This window comes from Lissotriton helveticus, chromosome 11, assembly GCF_964261635.1.
Source record: "Lissotriton helveticus chromosome 11, aLisHel1.1, whole genome shotgun sequence".
In the NCBI taxonomy this organism is placed as follows: domain Eukaryota; kingdom Metazoa; phylum Chordata; class Amphibia; order Caudata; family Salamandridae; genus Lissotriton; species Lissotriton helveticus.
Window position 1 is genome coordinate 114,416,945 of NC_136072.1, and position 25,384 is coordinate 114,442,328.

A 25,384-nucleotide genomic window follows, 5' to 3' on the forward strand; every position below is an offset into this window, starting at 1 on the left:
AGTTCGAATGTCGTCTGTTGCTGCGATGAGGGCGGTCTCAGTGCTGTGTTTTGCTCGGAAACCGGACTGTGAGGAGTCGAGGGATTTGTTGGCTTCGAGGAAGGCGGCGAGCTGGTTGTTGACAGCTTTTTCGATGACTTTGGCCGGGAATGGAAGGAGCGAGATGGGGCGGTAATTTTTGAGTTCAGTGGGGTCCGCTGTGGGTTTTTTCAGAAGGGCGCTGAGTTCAGCATGTTTCCAGCTTTCCGGGAAGGTGGCGGAGTTGAAGGAGCAGTTGATGACGTCTCGGAGGTGCGGTGCTATGATGGAGTCTGCTTTGTTGAAGATGTGGTGAGGGCAAGGGTCTGTGGGGGATCCTGAGTGGATGGAGTTCATCAGGCGGATGGTGTCCTCAGTGGAGATTGGGTTCCAGTCATTAAGGATGTTCGAGGGGGGTGAAGGTCCAGCAGATGGTTGGGTGGGTTGGTCTCCGGGTTGGTTGTCGAAGCTGTTGTGGATGTCTGCAATTTTGTTGTGGAAGAATGAAGCTAGGGAGTCGCAGAGGGCTTGAGAGGGGGTGATGTCGTTAGAGTTGGCCGAGGGATTGGTAAATTCCTTGACGATGTTGAAAAGTTCCTTGCTGTTGTGGGCGTTGTTATCTAGTTGGTCCTTGAAGGCGGTTTTCTTGGCCTTTCGGATCAGTTGGTGGTGTATGCGGGTGGCGTTTTTGAAGGCGTCCTTGGTGCTGGTGGTTGGGTCTTTTTTCCAGGCCTTCTCAAGGGAGCGGCAGAGTTTCTTGGATTTCTTAAGATCATTGTTGAACCATGAGGCCTTCTTGCTGCCAAGTTTGCTTTGTCGTTTTGTCAGTGGTGCTAGGATGTCGGCGCTGTTGGATAACCATAGGGTGAGGTTGGTGGCGGCTTGGTCGGGGTTTGAGGAGTGAGCTGGGGGGTTTAGAAGAAGCGATGAGGAGATCTGGTCGATGGTGATTTTGTTCCAGTTTCTTTGCAGAGTTGGTAGGGGGTGGTTGTTGGGTTTGGGCTTGTTGTAGGTAAAGTGAACGCAGCTGTGGTCAGTCCAGAGGAGAGCTGTAGTGTGGCTGAAGGAGACATGATTGCTGGAGGTGAAGATAGGGTCGAGGGTGTGACCTGCGATATGGGTGGGGGAAGTGACCAGTTGTTTAAGTCCGAGGTTGTCCAAAAGGGTGGTGGAGTTGCAGTCGTTGTTCTTTTCAAGGTGAAAATTGAGGTCTCCCAGAAGGATGTAGTCCTCGGAGGGGAGCGCGTGTGGAGTGATGAAGTCCGTGATGTCTTCACTAAATTGTGCGCGGGGTCCTGGTGGCCTGTAAAGGAGGGTGCCTCTGAGTGTGGTCTTGGGGTCGATGTGGATCTGGAAGTGAAGGTGTTCAGAGTTGGCGAGATTGACGTCTGAGCTGGTTGAGATGTGGATGGATTTCTTATGGACGATAGCGATTCCTCCTCCTGTGTGGCCGGTACGGTCCTTGCGTATGATCTTATAATCTTCTGGGATGGCAATGGTGATGTCTGGGGCGGAGGAGGCGTTCATCCATGTTTCTGTTAGGAAGGCGACGTCCGGAGAGATGGTGTCTAGTAGATTCCATAGGTCAATGGCGTGCCTGTGGACCGATCGGGTGTTGAGCAAGATGCATTGTAGGTGGTTGGGGTCGGGAATCTGTGGTGTGGTCGTAGCGGAGTTGTTGTCGGTGCCGATGAATTTGCAGGAGTAGCATGAGAAAGGTCCATGGGTGTGTCCAGGAGCGGCTTGGACGCAGTTGGGAGAGCGGCCGGGGTTAAGGGCTAGGAGGGTGGTGGCATCGTAGGTAATGCGGGAGGGCTGGGCAATGCGGGGGCCAGGGGGTCTGGCGCTGGGCGCGGTCCAGGCGCGGACGGGCGTAGATGGGCTTACCTTTGGCGCACCTTCGGCGTGTCCGTAGCGCGTGGACGCTGCGCGTGGGTGCATCTGTCCATAAATGGATAGTGGGGGGGGCGGAGCGTGGGAGGGTCAGCTTGGGAGGCGGGAGCGGGGAGGAGACACTGGGGCAGGTAAACAAACAACAACAGCAAAATGGCGGTGGGGTAGCGCGATTTCAGCAGTCCCCGCGCTAAAGTTGCCAGATATCAGGAGCACTGATCAGAACAACAATATAAATTATAGCGCAGGAAAAACGCTATTAGTTCAAAGTTAATTACAATTCTTAACAGGAAGAAAAACGAAAAACGATACCAAGCGCTATACAGGAGCGCTATGCAGGGGAGAAGGCAGGCGCTGTGCAGCAGTACACTATTAGTTAAAAGTTAATTACAATTCTTAACAGACAGAAAAACGAAAAACGATACCAAGCGCTATGCAGGAGCGCTATGCAGGGGAGAAGGCAGGCGCTGTGCAGCAGTATACTCTCTGTGGGGTAGGGCTCGAGGAGGAGCGAGTGGGAGCGACCTCTGAGAGCGAGAGTCAGACGGTCACTATAGTCACGGTCGGCTATGGTAGTGGTTGTATCTACAGCCTGCTTTTCCTATGCAGAATTGATGAGTAAGTTTGTAAAGGATTATTTGTTACTGGCCTGTGAAATAAGAGGTACATCTTATGCATTTCCTGACGCTGTTTTAAAGGCAGTGACTTATGAAAAGGGTTGGAGCTACTAACTGTTGGCGACTAATGAATGGGGAATATTTTTTTCTTCTTGAGTGTTTTTCTTCTGCATTACTTGTACATATGTGTACAATAATGAATCACTCTAAACAAAAGAGAGAGTGAGAAGAGACCAGAAAACCCATCCTAACCTTATTTAATGTAGCCAACAAAAAGAACAAGCTTGCTACCATTCCATTCAAATGTCATTAAACTGACATCTCAGAAATAAACATTAGGTTTTTTAAAAGAACCCACCAACTTATTAGTGGCATGCTTCATCATCAGGTTCCCACCTAAGATGCTGCGTGCATCTTAGGTGTGCTACGATGCCTGGGTACAGCGGAGCTGGTTTCTTTTTTGTGATGTGGTGAATTTGAGTGAGTTTTAAAACTACCTCCAGGTTATCCACACTTGAGGGATATATTTTAATAGTGGATTTCTTGGGTTGGGTTAAAAATAGTGATCTCTCATATCCTGGTGTTTGGTCGACATGTTTCAGCTAATAATGCGTGCTGATTGAGTCACAGTGTCTTTCTCCAGGACCAAGGTGCTAGGGACAAGACCCTATACAGTGAAAACACACTCAATAAGGCATGCGTGCATGAGGTGTTTTTTTCGTAACTTACAATTTCCCCCCAACTTTTTGTAGTATTTGTGTTGCTGCTAATTAGGGCAAAATGGATCCAGTGCGAAGCGGCGTCTATAGTCACACTTTTATCAAGGTTGTCCGTCTCGCCTGCCATTGTACCTACTGCGGTCCTGCTCTGGATCCGGAATTTAAGATTCCTGAGGCAGCAGTGTTGGGGTAGGACTTTCCTGCTAAATTAGCGCTTCCACTACTCCCACTAGAGGAAACCAAATTGGTGCCCTAATTGGGTCGGCTTCTCCTATTACAAGAAAACAATGTCAAGGTATCAAATACTTCACCACATCTAGGTCATTTGTGATTGGAGATCATTTCATATGAACTGATACCAACCACTGTGTAGATTAGGAAAATGTTTTGTCCTGTAGAATTGCCAACTGATCATCATTGACTATCCAATTGCAAGAAACACGTTGACCTTTTACTAAAAGCGATCATAGATCATTGTGTCTGGTGATAGCCACCACGTTTTAAAACAGACAAGTAGACTCTCCTATTAAAAATCCCTTTTAAAGGACTACTTAGTCTATTTTAACACACACTTTCCTTTATACATTCACTTTCACATACCACTCTACACCCACACTTCACATAGAGCTTTTGGCATAAAGATCTCTGACAAAGAGCCCCCTTGTGGGTGCCCGTCTGGCATTGCAGCGCTGGCCCGATGAGGAGCACTCCCTATGATGAAGCATGATACCCATCCGGGTGTGTGAGGGGCTCCCCCTCCCCTAGTGTCTGTCAGACCTCTTTCCCCCTCTCTTGGGAGGAACTGCATACTCTTGTTATAGAATTGATCGCATAGGAGCATGTATGCTGAACCTATAAGCGCTCCTGTTCCCCCCCCTTTTCTAGTAAGATGGTTCTCCTTTGAGATGTCAGTTAAATTACATGAATGACAGTTGAATACCGTATTAGCAAGCTCGTTCTTTTTTTTGGGTACAGAATTGACTCACTACTTGTCAATTATTCTGGACTACATTTGTTTGTAAATATTCATATTTTGTGCTGGAGGAACACATTTACATAGTTTGAGAGCTCAACTAAATGAGCGCATTTGACCTTTACAGAGTGTGTGGTTCCTTCATGTGGTGTTACATGGGTGACTGCTAGGGAGCTTTACACACTTGCAAATGTTCCAACATGCCCCCACCCACATTGTTCTGTTGCCACATTGCTACATGTAGGAAAATCATCCTTTTAGCCCTGATCACCATCATTTTTTGACTGATGCTGGTGGTTACCGACTCTGAAAGTGCCTTGGGCTCTGCTAACCTCGCCCAGTGCTCTGTCTTCTAATGGCATATAGTAATTGGTATAATTCTAATTGGCAAAGACAACCTACCTATAAGTCCCTGGTATATGGTAGGGCATATAGGTTTATAGACCCCAGTGGACTTAATCCACTTGTGTGTGCTCTGCTGTGGTGCCTGGTGTCATTTTAAAAACCGGTTCTTCCTTGATGGCTGGTTTTAAATTAAAGCTGTGTCTCACTTAGACTTTGGAATTAAAAGTACTTCCAACGTCAATGACTACCTTTTTATTAAATATAAATCACCCCTAGGTTCTGCCCTAGGTGCCCCAAGGATAGGGTGCATTGTTATGAAAAGTAGGTACAATATAAAACATGTTTTACATTCTCTGGTAAGGAAAAACAGCCAAAGTCATTTTTCCATATTGAGGTGCTGCTAGCCCCATAGGCTAACATAGTAGGGCTTTATTAAACTTAATAACGTCTACCTTTTCTTGGGAGCTAGCTAGCAATATCATTCAAAGTATCACAATAATGGTAACAATAAATCCAAAAACTTGCCATGGTTGGATTTATTTTAACTATTATAGGAAAGTAGTTTTATAACCTACTGTCTTGAATTTACCTAAATCAATCCTTTAGCAGCCTCTTCTGCTTGGCTAGCCTTTGACAGCCTGACCCAAGCTGCTCACTGAGTAGATGTGAAGAGGCGTGGGGCTGAAACAATATAGCAATTTAGTGGGAGGAGATTGGCTTCCTGGAGAAGCCAGAGCGAGGAAAGAGCTGGAGTGTAAGGTGGACTTCAAAGGCAAGAGAACAGTTGTTACAAGACCCAGGCCAGCCCCTACTTCCTTGATCCCCAGCCAGCTAATTGGATTAGAGGGGCTGGAAAGAGAGTGTAGAGTTACCCCTCTCGATTGTGGTGTCCCCACTTCTGCACCGCCCCCACCTTGACGGCCCAGAATGGAGGATACATTTGGGAAAGCTCCTCAGAACACTGCCTGGAACAAATAAAACATGTTAGAGGTCTATTGGACCCTTGGACTGCACCACAGAAGGCTTGCACTCAAAAGGTCCTGCTGCACTCTCAAGGCTCCACAAAGAAAGGACTGTCCCTGACTCAAAGGAAAAGGAGTGGACTCCCTGATCAGCAACAGGTAACAACAGAGCTGTAAGATGTCACCTGCAAGCCCAAAGAGAGGAGCATCCCAGCTCACTAGTTGCAACTGTATTTTTCCTGGACTGTGAAGGTGCTTTGTGGGAGATTGAGACCTAGCCCCCAAGAGGCAATTCAGAATCTCTGAACCCTCTGACTGGTGCTGCTGAACACTTCTCTCCCCAAACAAACCAACAAGGAACGAGATCTGAAAGTTTGGAAACTTTCTCCCAAGTTTTGCTGAAAAGCTCCATAGGGAGACTCACACTGGTTTGTCCAGCTGAAAGTTCCAGAGCTCCTTGCCGTCAAAGTCTAGGACAAAGACTTCCCGAGGCATCACACTGCAGCAGGCCACAGTCGTCAATTCTAACTTTGGATCAGAGATGCCTGAGGACCCACCAACGAGCCCGTCAACGAGAGAAAAGCTCCAAGAAAAATATGAAATCAACACTCAACTTATCTTACCCCGTGTTTTATCGCGGTTGGCCTAAAACTTTATTTAATCCTGAACCAGCGCAACCAGATAGCAGCAAGTGGCACTTTAAAGCTTTTTGGCACTAGAATGCAATTTTTTAAAATTAAATCTTTAGTAATGCACATCTCTGATTCTGTACATTAGATGTTTGTTGTTTTGGTGTCACTTTTAAGATAAAAACATTCTCTGTCTTTCTAAATTGGTGTTGGATTTTTATTGTGTTGTTGTTGGACTTGGCCCTTTTTGGCTAAAGTACCTAAACTTTTTGCTTTCCCCTAGACCCTTTTTCTGACATGGTATTGCCAACTTGGATGCTTTGGACGCTCTGCCACTGCTAAACAGTGTCAAAGTGCCAGTGTTCCCTGTATAAAGTGTAATGGTAATTGGTTGTCCATGATTGGTATGTTTTGCTTTACTTAGTGAAGTCCCTAGTAAAGTGCACTATGTGTACCACGGCTGGTAATGCAACTGCTACTAGTGGGCCTGCTGCAATATTTGTGCCACCCACACAAGTAGCCTTAACAAGCATTTGCAATGCAATAGGTCTCGCATTTACGCAGATCAACCAACCATTTTCTACTGGTTAAACGACCTGTGCTAACACACACCGGCAACTTTACGTTGAACACCATAGACGAGGAAGGTCACAGCAGCCGCTGCACACGCAAGGAGGAGTTTCGGTTAAGACATGCTTAGGTGGTTATAAAGAATCCCAGCACAGTGAGTGGCACCCATTATGCTAAGAACAGCAAGACGTGGCAGCGCTCATGATGGCGAGTCACTTACTACTCCAGTTTAACACATAGAAAGCAAGACTACATTGAACCACCCATTTTTGTGGTCTTTTTACCAAATTCTGCGGCCTAAAAAAACCAAGGGCTAAATATGTAACATTAAAAAAAATAGATTGGCTGGCTGGGGAAGGGGGTCCATAGTAAAAAACTATTTTAAAAAAATGCATCGCTTTGGTTGAGTCGTTTTTGGCTGTGTTGAGCTGCATCCATGTAGAGCTACATCGTGAATTACTAATAATATTTATTTTATTTGTATTTATTTGTTTGTGAAGTTTTATACAGCGCTGGCTAGACCCGGAGGTATCAGAGTGCTTTACATGAGGATCAGACCATTACAGTGAATATATATGGGCGCTCTTTCACTGTTGTATAGTAACGCAGTTTGTGGTTAGAGTGTATTTCCTGTGCAACTATATACTTAAATAGAAGTGGGTAATGTACACCAGGGTAATAAAAGACAACCTATTTTCCCACATTGTGATAAGCTTTTGTACCTGTCGCGTCCCAACGGTTTCCTGGTGCAGTGCTCTCTTTGGTAGAAAACAGGAGGAGGAGGGGCTCGACATCCTACTGTCCATAGGAAATAACACTAAATTCCTTGGGATCGATATTTTTAGGAAAAGTTTGATCTCATACCAGTCTCTCAAACAAACCCTCGGTTCCAGCAAACCTACGAACGTAAAGGTGAAAAACTCCACAGTCCCACGAACAGGAATAGAGTATCAAATGCAAAATGCAACGCCTTAAGGAGATGCGAAACCCCAATACCTCTTCTAAGAGCAAAATGCCCGATTCGCCTGAGAAAAGAGGATGGAGTGAGAATACTACACCGACCTGCCCAAAATAAAGCGCCTTGTGCAGCCCCCGTTGAAACACCCACCTCTTTCGAAGCACCTCACTCACCAAGAGAAGCAAACTCCCTTGCCTTCCCGCCTCTCAAAACAAGCACTGCTGTGACTGCGTATGCAGGTCATTAACAAATTCAAAAGAGCAATCAGCGAGGCTTTGTGTGCACCGAGGGTATGAAAAAAATGATTACTAGCTGCGTATGGAGCCTGGACGGGGGATGTCTGTGTGTTGCTGGGAGGCACTGGTCACATGAATGCGGTGACCGGGGTACTTAGGGGCCGGAACGTGCTGTTCCCAGGCTTTGTGTGCACCGAGAAGATAATAAAAACAAGCTTCGATCTCTTGTCTTTATGGGGCCATGAGAAACACATAGCCACATAAAGATAAGAAAGTGCTTTGCGACAGATTTAAAGCAGGAGAGCCAGTCCGGCTCGCAGGCCAAAGGGCGTCTAAAGAAAACCCTCATGTTCGAGGCATATGAGCTGCAGATTGTACACTATGCATAGATCGCCACCTAGTTATGGCCCCGGATGCTTGCAGTTTGTTGTTGTCCTGAAAAGTTCTTTGGCAGTCACGAGATGGGTGACTCCTACTTTGGACCACATTGCGCATGGGCATCGGCTCCATCCCCAGATTGGTTTTTTCCGCCATCGGGCTCGGATGTATCTCTTGCGAGCCTCGCCTAGTTCGACGGTATTGTCTAGTTCTACCACGCGATTCTCAACTAACTAAGAAACTTTCGATTCCGGTCGTCGACAAAGGCCTTCTGGCCTACCTAGGCCTCACTTTCTGGCTCATGGAAAGGACGCCATTCAAGAAGTGTCCTTAATGTGGGTCGACCTACATGAGGTGTGCAACCTGTGCCTTTCCCCCGGAGCACGAGGTCAAAGACTGTTCGACGTGTGCCTCATTCCGCTCCAAGAAGACGATCTGGGATCGACGAGCTCGAAGAACTATGGCTCGCTCGTCAGCTCCGATTCCCGACGACATCTTCGAGGAGGGCGTCAACGTGCCAGAACACCAGCACGCCGAAGAGAGTATCGGATCATCAGATGCCGAAGACTCTGACGTCGAGGAGGTCACGCCAGCTCAACGGGTCGTAAGTAAGACCGTCGACCCCACCCTTTCCTTGACACCATCTAAAAAGGCTTCGGTCACACCCTCGCCTTCGGCCTCGTGTGCACACCGAGAGACTGCTTCTAACGCCTCGCCTTCGGGCTCGGCAAAGAATACCATAAAGCCTTCAGGCGGCTCGGGCTCTAGCCAGCCTACTTCCGGTGCTGACCCAGTATCGACACCAAAGAAAAAGCCATCTTCCTCTTCCACCTAGACCGTTGCTTCGACACCCAAGCATACGGCGCCGAAGACTGGCAGCGGTTCGACACCGAAACCGCACTCGGAGCCAAGTAAAAAATCAACCAAAGCTCCAGACTCTCACGCATCGGAGCCGAAAAAACCCTCGAAACCGAAAAAACAGGTTCCCATTAAAGACACTTCGAAAGGGCACACTCATAAGCCAACTGCCGACTCAATGCCTAAAAAAACCTACGGAGCCAAACATTTAGACGCCAAAGGATTCATCAAGCTCACAAAAGCTTTTTACACCGGATCCACAACAAAAAACCCTTGTAAAAGATCCCAAAAGTGGACAATTTACTCTTGGCTCCAAGAAGAGACCACTTGAGGTGCCAGCACCTCCTCCCCCTGCAAAGAAGAGAAATTGCAACCTCTCCGTTAAGGCTCCCTTCTCCTCCACCTCCCCATGCTGTTCCTACTCATACACCTCCTCCACCACAGCATTCACCTACACCATGTCCTAACCCAGACGATGATGTACTCACAGACTCTGATTATGAAGGTGGGGGTGCACATTACCCACCACACACTAATAGTCCCCCGCAGTCACCTAATCCATGGGATGATTACAACACCCCTGATGTGCCCTATGTCCCACAGGATGATGTCTATCCTTCCAGACCTTCCCCACCAGAGGACACCATAGGTTTTAATCTGTTAGTCCAGAGAGCTGCACAATATCACGGGGGGCTTACACACTGATGCAGTGGAGGAAGACTTCCTATTAAACACTTTTGACACAACACAAAGGTCTACGGCCATCTTGCCAATGTTTAAGGCCGTCATCAAGCATGCAACAGAGGTCTTTAAAGACCCCGTTAGAGCTAGGGTCCTCAATCCCTGCATTGAGAAAAAATATAAAGCTGCCCCTGCAGACCCAGCTTATATTAAAGGCCCGGCACAATTAGATTCTTTGGTGGTATCCAATGCATGTAAACGTGCTAATTCCCAAACCGGTGAAGCCTCACAACCAGACAAAGAATCTAAACTTCTGGCAAGAGAACTGCGGCACAAGCAGCTAGCATCTGGCGCATTGCCAACACTCAAGCCATGCTGGCAAGATATGACAGGGCACATTACGACGAACTAGAGTCCCTAATGCAGCATTTACCAGACATATACAAAAACAGGGCTAATGAACTTATACAGGAAGGAAAAAATATGACTAATACTTCCATCCGTTGTGCCCTAGACGCTGCAGATACTGCCTCAAGGGCAATCAATACCAACATTTTACTTCGCAGACATGCCTGGCTACGCATTTCAGGTTTTAAACCTGAGGTGCAAAACTCTATACTTAATCAGCCATTTGATGAAACACATTTATTTGGCCCAAATGTTGATGTGTCTTTGGTAAAAATAAAAAAAGACCCAGACACTGCAAAATCGATGGAAGCCTTGCAGCAGTAAGCTCCCAGACGTTCTTTTCGTCGCTCATCGTACAGAGGCAACACAAGAGGCTACTCCTCAGAAAGTCCCTCCTCTTCCTACAAGACCCCTGGCCAATCCACATTCACCAACATCACATCAGACAGGTGGGTGCAACAAATTATTCACTTAGGTTACTGTCTAGAATTAACATCTACCCCCCCCAAAACATACCACCCAAACAGCGTCCAATGTCACAAGAACATCTGTCACTCTTAAAGCAAGAAGTGGTATCTCTGCTAGAAAAAAATGCAATAGAACTAGTTCCTCTGCACCAGCAAAACAAGGAGGTTTACTCTCTATATTTTCTAATCCCAAAGAAGGACGGCTCTCTAAGGCCTATTCTAGACCACAGACTGCTAAACATATATATACAGTAAGACCATTTTCACATGGTCATACTCCAGCAAGTCCTTCCTCTCTTGTCACAAAACGACTTCCTGGCTACTCTAGACCTCAAGGACGCATACTTCCACATTCCCATTCACAAAGCTCACAGGAAGTATCTCAGGTTTGTAATAGACTGGCAGCACTTCCAGTACAAAGTACTCCCATTCGGAGTCACAACAGCACCAAGGGTCTTCACCAAGTGCTTGGCAGTGGTGGCAGCGCATCTAAGAAGACAGCACATCCATGTCTTCCCATACCTCGACGACTGGCTCATAAAAGCCAGCTCACACAATCCATGCGTAAAACACACTCATACAACCATCCACCTGTTCCACAACTTGGGGTTCACAATAAACCACACCAAGGCTCATCTACAGCCATCCAAAGTACAACAGTACCTAGGTGCCACAATAAACACCTCAACAGCACTGGCTTATCCCACCCCAGCAAGGATAGCCAGCATGCAAACTCTCCTAGCAAAGTTTCAGCTACAACACTCCCTCCCAGCACGAGTGTTCATGCAACTCATAGGGATGATGGCCTCTTGCATCTTCATAGTGCCCCATGCAAGACTTCAAATGCGTCCGCTACAAGATTGCTTATCACGTCAATGGAACCAGGCTCACGGTCAATTAACAGAACTAGTGTTGGTAGACGGTCGAACTCATCGATCTCTGCAGTGGTGGAACACCAAGAACCTTGCCAAAGGACGACCGTTCCTAGAGCCAGTTCCCCAAATAATCTTGACTGCGGACGCATCGCTCTCTGGCTGGGGAGCCCACCTACTGCAACACACCATGCAAGGCAGGTGGACACCGCAACAAAAGTTACTCCACATCAATCCCTTGGAGTTACTAGCAGTATTCCTAGCACTAAAAGCTTTCCAGAAGCAAGTAGAAAACAAAGCTGTGTTAGTCCGCACGGACAACATGACAGCAATGTATTACATACAGAAGCAAGGAGGCACACACTCCCTGCAACTATCTCAACTAGCACAAGAAATATGGAGGTGGGCCATACCTCAGAACATATTCCTTCTAGCCCAACATGTCCCAGAAGTACAAAATACCATAGCGGATCTGTTAAGTCGTCAAACACAACAGACCCACGAGTGGGAACTTCATACGCAAGTTCTTCTGCCATTCTTTCAGAGGTGGGGACAACCTCAGATAGACCTCTTTGCCACCCACAAACGCAAAATGCCCAAGCTTCGCCGCCAGATATCCACACCCACTGTCCAAAGGCAATGCGATATGGATGAATTGGTCAAACACATTTGCGTATGTTTTTCCACCTCTACCACTCATGCCACTAGTAGTACGCAAACCACAGCAGCATTCTCTAACCCTCATCCTAGTTGCTCCAACGTGGGCCAGACAACCGTGGTACACCACACTGCTACAACTGTCTGTGGTACCACACCAAACTGAACCTCTCTCCACACCTCTTAACACAGAACCGTGGAGAGATCAGAGACCCGGACCCAGCTCAACTCAACCTTGCGATCTGGCTCCTGAAGTCCTAGAATTTGGAAATCTGAACCTTCCTCCAGACTGCATGAATATCATTAAAGAAGCTAGACGTCCTACCACTAGGGCATTTTATGCAGCCAAGTGGAAACGATTTGTAATTTATTGTCATAACAACGACATTAATCCTTTAGATGTGGCTATTCAACACATCATAGGTCACTTACTGCATCTTCAAAGATGTAACTTAGCCTACACGTCTATTAGACTACATCTTGCTGCAATAGCAGCATATCTGCAAAACAGACAACATCTAGCTCTGTTCAGCGTGTCTGCCATTAAAGCCTTTATGGAAGGCCTTAAAAGAATAATTCCTCCCAGAGTGTATGGAATTTTAAACGTCGTTATCACATGGCTAATGGGGCCTCCCTTCGAACCCCTGCACAAATGTGAATTACAATTTTTAACCTGGAAAGTTGCGTTCCTAGTAGCTATTACCTCCCTGCGCAGAGTTAGTGATTTACAAGCACTAACCATTCAAGAACCCTTTTTGCAAATGCATCAAAATAAGGTTGTTCTGCGTACCAATCCAAAATTCCTGCCTAAAGTCATTTCTCCATTCCATCTCAATCAATCTGTGGAACTGCCCGTTTTCTTCTCGCAACCACAGTCAGTAGCAGAAAGAGCTCTTCACACTTTAGATGTCAAAAGAGCGTTGCTATACTACATAAAAAGAACACAACCCTTTCGTAAAACAAAACAACTTTTTGTGTCTTTCTCACCACCACACCCGGTCAATCACGTTTCAAAATCTGGAATAGCTAGATGGATTGTCAAATGCATACAAATTTGCTATCACAAAGCTAAACATACGCTATCTGTTCCTCCTAAAGCCCATTTTACCAGAAAGATAGGGGCTTCAATGGCATTTTTAGGGAACATTCCCCTAGACGACATCTGCAGAGCAGCCATATGGGCTACACCGCACACATTCACAAAACACTATTGTGTAAATGTGCAAACAAAACAACAAGCTAATGTGGGCCAGGCTGTTCTCAAAACATTATTCCAAACTACTGCAACAGATAGAGATGGTTGCCGCTAAGAGTGGGTACTGCTATACAATCCGCAGCTCATATGGCTCGAACGGAAAATGCTACTTACCAGTATACATCTGTTCTTGGCATGTAGAGCTGCAGAGTTGTACACGCCCACCCGCTCCCCGGCTACCCTTGTCTGTTCTAGTATTATCTTAATTAGATACAAATTACACGGGCATCCTTCCTGTACTTGCAAAGCCCCATCATTTCCCTAATGGTGAAAAACAATCTGGGGATGGAGCTGATGCCCATGCGCAATGTGGTCCTAAGGAGGAGTCACCTATCTCGTGACTTCCCAAAAACTTTTCTGGACAACAACAAACTGCAAACATCCGGGCCCAACACTAGGTGGCGATCTATGCGTAGTGTACAACTCTGCAGCTCTACATGCCAAGAACAGATTCATACTGGTAAGTAGCATTTTCCTTCCAATGGCAGGCCACCGTTTAGCATACATGTGGGTGGGGCTTCAAGCCCTCTACTGAAACTCCTTATCGACAATAAATCTTAGCAGCGCTTTGCGCTGCCACGGCACGCGAGACCTAAAAAGGGAATTTAGGCCTGCCATTGCAGGGCCTGCGCGCAGTTTGTTAAACTGCCATGTTGTTCTGTCTAGTGCACTTACTTGCCATACCTTACCCTTTCCTTTTTATGCACATCAGACACCCCTATGGTAGGTCTAGGGTACCCCCTGGGCAGGGTGCAGTGCATGTGAAAGGTAGGACATGTACTACGGTGTGTGCCATATCTTGACAGTGAAATAATCTCCATTTTTGTTTTTCACTGTTGAAAGGCCATCTTGCCCATGGGATAGAATAGGAAGGCTATGTAATATGTTTTACAGCCTGTCTTCCCAAAGGCTTAAGATGGAAAGGTGAAGTTTAGTATGCCTGAACTCGCAATGTAATAACACATCTTTTTATGAAGGTGGTTTTTGCATTGTGTTCAGAAGCCACTCTTTAAGAAGTGGCTGAGTTTTTGTGCTCTAACATTTCTGTGTGTCGCTGCCTGGCTGTGGATTGACTGTCTGAATTTGAAAGCGATAGGATCTGGGGAATGTCTTGACCCAGGGAAGGAGGTGAGATAGCAACAGGCTGACCTGTATCTGGAGTGTAGGGGGAGGAGAAGCCCTTAGAGGTGAAGAGGCCTGGGTTGCTGCTATAAAATAATGGGCTCAAATCCTGCCGAGTGATTGAGAATTCAGACCCACACTAATCAAAGGAAGAGAGGTGCCACTGGCAGGGTGGCACTGCAAACTGGTTTGAACAGGGGTCAGTGCCCCCTGAAACACAAAAACTTCAAAGACATTGAGGGGTATAACTATGAGAGCTGTAGCCCCTGAACTTTGGAGAATGGCTTGATCAAGTGTGAACAAGACTGGAGCTACTTCATTGTCAAGAGGACCTTTGCCAAGGAAGAAACAACTGAAGATACTGAAGGCTAGGACTGACCCTTGCTGTGTGTTCTGGGGCTGACCTGCAGTTTGCTGTTTTAACCAAAGAAAGGCTAAAGGGACTTTGCTGTGTGCTGTGTTCCGAAGTAACTTATCCCCAAGGGCCTGAGGTGAGGTGGCTCCTTGATCGGAAACAAAGGAACACAAATGTTTCCAGGAGAGTCTCGGCGGCGCTGTGTGAGTGTGCCTTTTTCAGTCTGAGACCCTCGGTAAGAACTGCCCTGTGATCGTGGGCGCCTGGAGTCCAAGGGAGTCTCAGCGATGCTGTGTGCATGTGCTTTCTGCAGCTGAGACCTTCAGGAGGAACGGCCCTTGATCGTGGGCACTTGGAATCCAAGCAAGGATCAGCGACGCGGTGTGCTTGTGCTTTGTGCAGCCTGAACCCCGTTGTGAGGATTGTCCAGTGATCGTGTGCACCGGAATCCAAGTGAGTTTCATCACTGCGTTGTGCACTGCGAGACCTTCGTGAGGATTTGCCTTGTTATTGTGTGCACCAGAATCCAAGTGAGTCTCATCGCAGCTGTGTGCAGGTGCGTTGTGCACCGGGAGACTTCCGTGAGGATTTGCTGTGTTATCGTGTGCACCGGAGTCTCAGCAACGCTGTGTGCGTGAGCTTCGTGCACCCTGGGACCTGTGTGTGGAGTGACCCGTGATCGTGCACCCAGAGTGAAGGAAGACTCAGCGACGCTGTATGCGTGTGCTTTGTGGCAGCCTGAGATCTTCGTAAGTGAAGCGTCACGGACCGGTAGTCCCGGAGGAGCTGAGTTGCCAGCCAGAGCCGCCGTTGCCGTGTCACAAAACTGCATTGGAGACCCAGCCGCTGGACGAGGAGAGGAGAGTGGGTTCGCTCCCCCCCAGGTAACGTGTGTCGACTCCTGGGGCGGGGTGCGGGCTCGGAGGGAGACGCTCTCGGCCTCTCTCTCGTGTTGGCAGCGCAAACCTCTGCTTCGGCTTGTATCGCAGCCCTTATTGCCAAGGGAGTGGCGGTACAGGGGCCGGAGTGCAAAGCTGCACTTTGGGATTACATCGTACTGTGTCGGGGGCAACTGTGAGAGGCTAACTGAAGGTCCGAAGGAGAGGCCGCCTAAGGCCCGGTGATCGGGGCCTGAGTGTACTACGTAGTATTCCATTTCTGCAGAACAGAGTACCTGACTGATGTATCACACATTGCATAATTTCTGTTTAACAAACTACCTGATTGTCTTATGACTCATTGCCTTGTTTCTGATAACAAACGTCCTGATTAGCGTATTGTGCATTGCATTATTCCGGCATAACTAATTACCTGATTAGTGTATACACATTGCCTTGTTTTCGCAGAAAAACATATTTGGTGGTTGTATTACACATTACATTATTTTACCTTGCAAAGCGCCTGGTTGTTGCGTTACGCATTACAGTATTTCTACATTGCAAAAGTGCCTAATTCTAGCATTACGAACTGTATGACATGATATTAGCAGTATAGGAGAATGTTTAGAAGTGCTCATTGACATCGCCAGAACTTACAAGGGCTGGCTGGCCTAACAACTGGCCAGGAGAAGTATTACACAACCTCATATGTTGGTTTTATATCATGTGGTCTTATCGTATATCTTTTTACATGAAGTTTATACTCTATTTATAAAACTCGTGTGGAGTCTTTGTGGTATCATCATTGGGTTATTGTGAGTGTGGTTGCGAATACTTTACACATTTGCCTCAAAGATAAGCCTGGCTGCGCGTGCCAAGCTACCGAGGGGTGAGCGGGGCTATCTAAGAAGGTAACCTTCCTTTCCCTGACGTTGGAACGAGCGTCCCTACTTGGCCTAAGGTACCTACCTCAGCCAACCAGGGATCCCGGGTCTAACAGTTGTGCTTTTTTTTTTTCTTATTTACTGTTATGGTAATATTAAATGCTTTGCATATACCGGTCTCCTAAGTTAAACCTGATTGCTCATTGGCCAAGCTACCAAGGATTGAGCAAGGATTCATTTATTTAGCCTTGACTGTACCTATTGGTGATTGTAGTATTATTACTAGATGGCAGTGAATACCCCCACCTAATAATAATCAACTTTCCTACACTACACAATTAGTAAACTTATCAATGTTTCGAATTAATATTAGTCTTTAATGAATGAGTATACAAAAGTAAATTGCACCAAACTGTAAATGTTTAGTAGCAATCTGCCCTTGTTGTGAAATGCAGGTTGGAGGAAGAAGATAAACTGTTAAATGCCGAGAGTTACTACAAGAAGGCTTTGACTATAGACGAGACCTTCCAAGAAGCGGAAGATGCTTTACAGAAGTTACGTCAACATATGCAGGTGATTCTTCACTTTCTTGTAATAGTTGTATTGTGTTATTTGTTTAAATTCTATATATGTCGGAAATGTCGATTGCCACATGTTAGTCTAAAAAAAAATGTCCGATATTGAAGATTGGTTTATATGTTTCCATTTCTCTATATTTATACATTTGTGTTTGAATTGCATGTTCACTATATTTTTTCTTAGATGAAACTTATTCATTACTTGTAAGTTTTCTGTAAACCTATGTTTTCTTGCTTTTCGTGCCTTAACAAATCTCTCAAGCCAATAAAGGCTCAGTGTGTAAAACCAAATACATAGACCTAAATGCGATGTAGCTCTGCATTTTTAATTCGATTGTTTCAGACACAACCACCAATATTTGCACCACCAGCCAAAGAGAGGGGCAGAACGCAGGAAGCGTGTTTAATACCTTTCATCTTATACCAGTTCTTCAACCACAGAGTCTAGGTGACTGAATAATATGTAGGCATTGCACTGTTTTGTACTCCTTCTGTTTCCTCACTTAGAGAAATAAAATCTCAAGTACAATATTCCTATCTTTTATCAGTCTCCTAGCCTCTCCTCACTACGACCGAGATGATTTTCAACTTTGTTTGTTAGAAAAGTCCATCATTCCCCTCACTTACAGCTTTCCTAACATTTGTATAAATAAACTTGAGGTCCTCAGTGTTAAGAACTAAAAATGATATGATAAAAGTTCTGATGATTTTGGATCACATTATTAGATGCTAAATGAAGGTGAATACTACTTTTAATACCAAGCTATAGTTCTGGCGCGGGATTTTTGGGCAGAAAAGTGTTACTAGCCGGAGAAATTGGCAAGCCGCGCTGAAAACAGGGATCTTTTTATTTTGCTTGAGTCGTATCACAAGTAGGGCGGTTTTCTACTTGCTTCACGGAGCGAAGAGTCCTAATCTTCTTCACCAAGTCCTGCGAGCGTTCAACTCGGCACTACTTCCTCGCGCATGCGTGGAGCAAGTAGTGCTGAGTTGAATGCTCGCAGGACATAGTGAAGAAGATTAGGACTCTTCGCTCTGTGAAGCAAGTAGAAAACCGCCATACTTGTGATACGACTCAAGCAAAATAAAAAGATCCCTGTTTTCAGCGCGGCTTGCCAATTTCTCCGGCTAGTAACCCTTTTCTGCCCAAAAGTCATGCGCCAGGACACACCACCATGTAATTCAGAGGTGACATCTATGCTTCAATCTATCTCACTGGATAATTTCCATATTGAGCGATCTGGCCCTGATGAGAATCCCTCCCAACTCCTAGGGATTCGAAACACGTAGGCCCTCTTACGTCCAGTGTCTGCTCTTCTTGTATTGCCCTAGTGTTGATCTGTTGCCGCACTAGCTGCTATGAATTCTACACCCATTGTTTGTTTAATCTTTATAATTCATTGGATTTAAATCAAAATTAATGTGTATTCCACAAATTACTGTGAAAATTATTTTATTTACGCAGCAGACCGAATACTTAGCCCATTGGTTAACCCTCATTCAATTTGGGTTAAGTACTGTGGTATGAATGTATGAATGTTTGTGGTATGACTGTGATATGATTGACTTTGGAATGTATGGTTGATTTTATTGCCCTGTTCTGTGTCCCATTTTTCATTTTGTACATAAAATGTTCTGTTTCTCGACAGTATATGCTGAAAGTTGAAATAAATGTACTTTCAAAAATGTATTTTGTAAAATAAAATAGCTATTGAATAGCATTTCCCGTCTTTGATCAGGCGAATTTTGTTGGTTGATAGAATAAGATATCAAATAGAGGATCGGTATTGGCACTTCTGTTCTGTTGTTTAATTATTTAGGCTCAGCCTTACTGATTAGAGCCAACCCCGGTTGTTTTGGATTGTGATATGTGTTTAGCAGATAGCTTGTGGGATAGCGCACACTGTATTTTTCTGTGCAGCACCGGAATGTAGATCTCCACACATAAGCCATTCATACTTACTTAAAACAGTACTGGTTAGTTGTTGTATATTTCAGTAAATTTTGTCTGCTTTCCTGTAATACTGATGATATATTTTTCTTGTGTATATTTTCTTTGAACTGGGCTGTTGCTGCTGTGGCCGTGCTGCTGCTCATCACGACCTGGACCATATATCTATATTTTTTTCACCATGAACCACACATTGAATGGTACTGTGGTCTGTTAAACTGGTTTGTATCTTAATTCCACTTTTACTAACTAATGCATTTGAAACTGGGATTTATCACCCATTTCATTTAATGTATAAACTAATATCCTCTTTGTAATTTTGGCTAAAACTCATTATCTCTTTTACCCTCTTTTTTTTACTGTTATTGTGCATTTACTTACCTAATCTCGTGTGTTCACCTACTGTGTGTAAACCATTGAATTCTCTTTAATGCTGTTTGGGACACGGTTTACAATGCAATTGATTGTGCTTTATTTTACTGGATCTTGAACTACAATACGACCCATTCTGATTATTTTGTCTTTTTTTCAAATTCTTTGGCTCAACTTTGAACTTTGATTTTGGAACCGGATGAACTGTGATTATATTTGGTTTTTGGGGTTTGGCGGCTTGGGGCTTGGATATTATCATTTGTAATTTCGCTGTTGCTTAATAATCATATGGTTGTGATCTCTGGGTTTGAAAAAGAAATCTCTGGAGACAAAAGAGAAACTACCCGAGAAGGAGAAGCCCAAAGAAAGGAAAATAGAAACAAGTGCTGAGAAATTGCGTAAGCTCTTAAAAGAAGAAAAAAGGTAAACCCTGTTTTATAGTTTTAACTAAAACCCCAAATGGGGACTAATCAAGAACCAAGGTATGTTCAGTTGCTTATTTGCTAGTGAAATTATTTTGTAATTGTCACTGCATGGATAGGTAAAAATATATTTGCTAGAGGACATACCTTCTTTAGTTTCTGCTGACATTGATGAAATCCCAAAGTATTACGTAGCACCTATTATGTGTGTGCTTCAAACAAGTGAGTTTTCAGGCTTCTAATTTGGTTTAAGACCAGCAGATCACCATCTTCTAAAGAAAACATCTAAAATGAGAGTATGATTGTGTGTTTATCTAGTGGATCCCCATTGCACACAAAGCATCTTAGTTGACAATCATTTACTTCTCATATTCCCCAATGCTACTTCAGTGTTAGTGCCTTTACTATCTTTTCCATTTTGGGCATTCACCAAATGATGACATATTCCATTGAGATTTGAACCTGAGTGCATTGAGGCACACAATTTCAGTTTCATAGGCTCTCCCCAGCTAGTGATGCTATCCTGTAGGAGCTCTGCCAGTGCTCAGGGACATGGATGGTTCCCACAAGGGGAGGTTTATGCCAGAGGCCAGATTCAAAATTACGTTGAAGACAAGGGGTAGAAATAACCTGCTTTCACTACCCATTTGGCCCAAACCCCAAGACTGCCAATAAGGCTAAAACTTGAGGGTGTCGCCGTTTCACAGATACTGTCCCTGCAGAGAAAAATATTATCCATTGGGGAAAAAACTCAGAACCTTTATCTGTTGTGTTTGAGCTGGACTCTTACCTTGTACATATTTGTTTATATAAATTAAACTGATAATAGAAGATGTTAATATGAAGTGAAAAAAAATTCAATGCATGACCAGACAAAACTCAACAGTTTTTTCAATAATGTTTGTGGGATAGCATTGAAGGTTATGGGCATGTGCGGGAGATGGCCCTGTGAAGGTACTCTGTTTCGAGGCCATCAGGAATGTTTGTCAAATATCTAATCTTGAATCATTATTTTTTGCCCGTTCCTCACATGTAAATCCAATCTTTTTAGGTTGAAAAAAAAAAGAAAAAGGTCAACCTCATCATCTTCTACATCAAGTGAATCCTCCTCTAATGAGTCATTTTCTTCCAGCTCCTCCCACTCCTCCTCCTCTTCCGGTCACAGAAAACACAAAAAGCGAAGGAGAAAGCAATCCGAATCCTCCACTCATTCAAAGAAGACATCTTCTAAAGTTTCTTCCCATGACAAGGACGGTTTAAAAGAGGAGTGGTATCCACCCCCTGCTAACACCTCAGCTTCTTTTCTAGATAGAAAGCATGAGATGGAAAAAATATTACAGAAGCGTGATAGGATAGATTGTCAAAAGATAGAAGGGAAAGCGAAAGGAAGGTACCGTTCACTATCTTCATCCTCAACTGAAATCTTGGAAGCCTCTGGAGGTAGGTCTGAAGATTCTAGAGATTCTTATTGCAGTTCTAAATCTCAAACTAGGAGCAGGAAATCTGAGAGTCAGACAAGAAGAGATAGATCTTTGTCCAGTAGAAGGGACTCCACAGGCTCATCTCACCAAAGGTCAGATGAGAAAAATAAAGCCTACTATTCTGTAAAGCATGATAAAGAAGTGTCGGAAAGGAAGGAAACACACAGAAAGTCAGAATCCCGACAGGAAATGCACTTTACCTCAGGGAGCTCTGACTACACCCACAAAGGTGCTGAAAGAAACAAAAATAACCAACAGGCAGCCTCAGTTGATCCCTGGAGAGCTGATAAGCATGGTAGGTATCGTTTGAATCCGAATGAAGAAAAAAGCAGAGGGAATCTGGACAGTCATGGGAGTTTTAGGGAAAGAGTAAGAAGTAGCGAAGTTGAAGACCGAACCATGCCCATTGAGAAAAAGGATTCTGCTGGTACAGTAAACAAGAAATTGCCACCAGATTTATTAAATATATTTAGTCAGATAGCCGAATTTCAAAAAGAAAAAGTGAGCAAGTCTAAAGACAAATGATCTACTTGATTGAAGAAAGCAATCTTAGCGACCTCTAATGTAGTGAAATGGTTATGCTACCTTTGTGGCCTTCTGTGAGATGTAACTTTCACAAGTGTAATTTTGTCAATTTATGTCTAGGTTTTTCAAAGACACGTTCAAAAATATCAAATGAGAAATCTGATGGGATTAGAACAGCTTCCTGCTTTCCTTTGAGAAATGGACCTCAGTTGCATTGCCTACTATGTAGGCTTCAAATAAAATAATTCATCACATTGTTGAAACATTGCCACGAATCTAAGTGCATTTTGTTTAGTAGCGTTTACATGGTTTACAACTTTGACAGTGAATCCCCCAGAAGGTTCATTTGCCCAGGACCACATAATGCACTCAGTTCTGTATCTAGGGTGGTTCATTTGATTAAAATTGTTCTTTTTGGGTTTGTCAAAACTTCATGACTTGATAGGATGATGGGTGTGGAGGAAGAGAGCAGGGTTGCGAACATCAATTTGTGACCATATTGTAATTGTACTTCAAGGCTTTTGATAGTTTAGTGTCATCATCCTTGCACAATAATGAAGCTTGTTTGCAAGTCTGGTTCCTATTTTATCCAAGGTTTACTGAGACAGATTGCTAAAGGGCCTATATGAGAGCTTGGCCTCTAAGTAATGAGGCACTTCTAACTTGTGCAGGACTAGTGAAACACTGCAAAGGTACCCTAGCGCTGTAAGACAGTGGAAAAGGAATATAGCATGCTGTTACAAGAGCAGTTGTTTGTTGAGATGAAAGTGCATACCTCTCTCCAAATGTGTTGTGAGTTTCGTACTCCCAGCTACCATTTTTGGGTCCCTCTCATGTACAGCAGTTTTTTTAGCTCTCAACTCACAGGAACCTTTTTTTTCAATATTACCATGGTCTGGACCCTCTTACTTGAGTGGTTGTACTGCTTGCGAATGATAGTGCGCCTATAAAATGTATTCTTGTGCCTCAGTCTTCCCTGTCTTCCATCCTAGAGTAATATTGGTTTTGTAAGTCAGTTTTTACATAACTGCTTCTTACTGCAGTTGTTTCCTTATGCAAGGTAATTTCACCATTCATCGTTAAAGATTAATTTAATCTTGCCAGATTTGAAACTAAAAAAAAAAGTTAAAAAAAACTCCCATTTCAGGGTGCCTACATTGTGTACATCTTTGCTGTTTTTTTGCTTGTTGTTCTGCACTTGTTACCTGTTCTGTTACTTGCAATCCTGTAGCTTGACTCTTGTCAAGTCCCGCCAGAAGGCCATTAATGCATTGATGATGTGATTTAAAAGAAAAGAGAGAGAGAAAGTAGCGTGTTATTGCCAGATCCTAGTAAATCAGAAAGTCCTGCACATAATAAATACATGCAGCAAGATACTTGATAATTGGAATACTTAAAAAATCAACAGAATTTTTATTTGCCCTTCCAATCTGTTGTGATAGCTTAGTGAGAATCAAAATGTGTCTAGTTTAGATTTTCATATTTTATTTTTTTATCAACAAAAGCTTTTCTTCCTGTTCCCACAATGATGTTATCAATTCTGAAACTGATGCAGTTTAAGGTAACTTTAGTCTGGCCTCCCAAATGTATTTAATGTCTTTCAGTAGCAAATGATAGACTTTGCACTTTAAATGAACCTCTTTTTAGCCTCCACAATTGAATACTTGTTAAGCATTTGTCATACTTGTCTTTTCTTCCATACAGACCTTTTTATGAAGGACCTTTTAGGACACACACAGTAGAAAAAACCTTAGTATATAAGGCTGTGCCTGATTAGTAAGGTTGTATTCTACTTGCTTCTGTTGATGTGCTATAATTATTAAAATGTTTGGAAAACGTTCCTGCTGTTTGTTTCTGTCATTTTATGACTAGGTTGGGGGCAACATAAGCTGTGATCAGGTACATCCTGGTCACAGGGCAGTATTACTTAATTTCATAAATTATAACGAAAGGGTCTGTATTTTTTTTCATTTATTTAATAAAAGTGCACCGATTTGCTATTTTTTCGGTGTTGCGTATGTGGTTGGTTCATCCAGTAGCCCATTTAGCCCTTTTAAAAGTTAAATGTCAATGCATTAGCTCATTCTTGTATTGACCTATGCGTAGGCATGCATAAACACTAGCCAATGAAGAATCACTTCAGATATAAATTGTGTGTTGTAGAATGAGACTAAGAGAATTGGGTAGTTTCTGTATGCAACCTTTATTTCAGTTGAACAAAAATAAGCCATTGTGTACAAGACAATGATGTGCTTAAAACACATGGCTTGACTGGCAACTGCATACTCATATTATGTACAACCAAACTGTGGCCTCGGTGCGTGGTGACCTGAAGTTTTTTTTTTTTTTTTACCATATTCTAAAGGGAATGTGGGACAAAAACATGGTAAAGACACTCAATGTGATATCTGCTCTTGCCATCCATAGCAATGATTTACAGAGATCAGAAAAGGGGCAGAAGGCTAATGCTGATCATGTTGGTGAAGTAATACATGTGGTGGACTCACAAGGGCCAAAAACAGGAGCGCTATGAGACGCCCTTCCCATAACTACAGTCTAGGTATTCCATTGTACATTTGGAATGACTGCAACTGCTACAGCATAATGATGCTATACAATGGCGTAAGCACACATTCTCTAGATGCAGGAGTGCACACATCCACAACTGAATTTTACATGTTTTTCAATCTAACAGTCATATTCTAGATCTTGACTAAAGAAACAAAACAATTGCCAGTGCTGAGAACCTTAATTTCAATTTTCTTTAAATCTGAAAAATGGTTGTCATGAATGTAACATGGAAACCTGCTTTATCGATTGCAACATATAATTTTATTGCTTCAAAGATTATTCAATTTTTACCACATATTTGTTTTGTGCATGGAAATACAAACCAACTATATACATTTATGTACAACAGTGAAATATTAATATACACAACAAATTCAACACGCTCTCAATGTCAAACACTCTTGGCCATACATTCATCCCGCAACTCATACACACACATACTAGTCCCGGTGTCAACAGTCCTGTACAAAAAGCATGATTGACACTTGTTTTTTCGGACAATTTATAATTCTTTGTAAAGTTAAAATAAGGGGGGGGGGAAACCAAAAGTATTCCTCGTGCTATTTACAAATGAAATTGTTGATCAAATATTTTTTATATGTGACCGTCCCGGGTCCCTCACCACTCGATGGTATTGTTTGGATCGCGTTTCCCTTTCAACGTGCATCTTCAGAAAATATAAAATCCTTGACCTAGATCTTCGATGTGGGCCATTGGGCCTATCCTTGCCGACCACGCCAGCAGTCAAT

The 25,384-nt window shown here is 43.9% G+C and overlaps 1 protein-coding gene across 1 annotated transcript in view; it reads left to right on the plus strand.

The window, feature by feature from the left end:
- The window catches only part of TTC14 (tetratricopeptide repeat domain 14), a 71,361-nt gene extending 47,457 nt beyond the window's left edge, over positions 1-23,904 (plus strand). The window contains exons 10-12 of the mRNA XM_078666499.1: positions 17,191-17,308; positions 19,953-20,059; positions 21,110-23,904. Of these exons, the coding sequence (XP_078522625.1) occupies positions 17,191-17,308; positions 19,953-20,059; positions 21,110-22,064 (1,180 nt within the window). The 3' untranslated portion in view covers positions 22,065-23,904. The remainder of the gene's footprint in view (positions 1-17,190; positions 17,309-19,952; positions 20,060-21,109) is intronic.
- Positions 23,905-25,384: the final 1,480 nt, after the last annotated feature.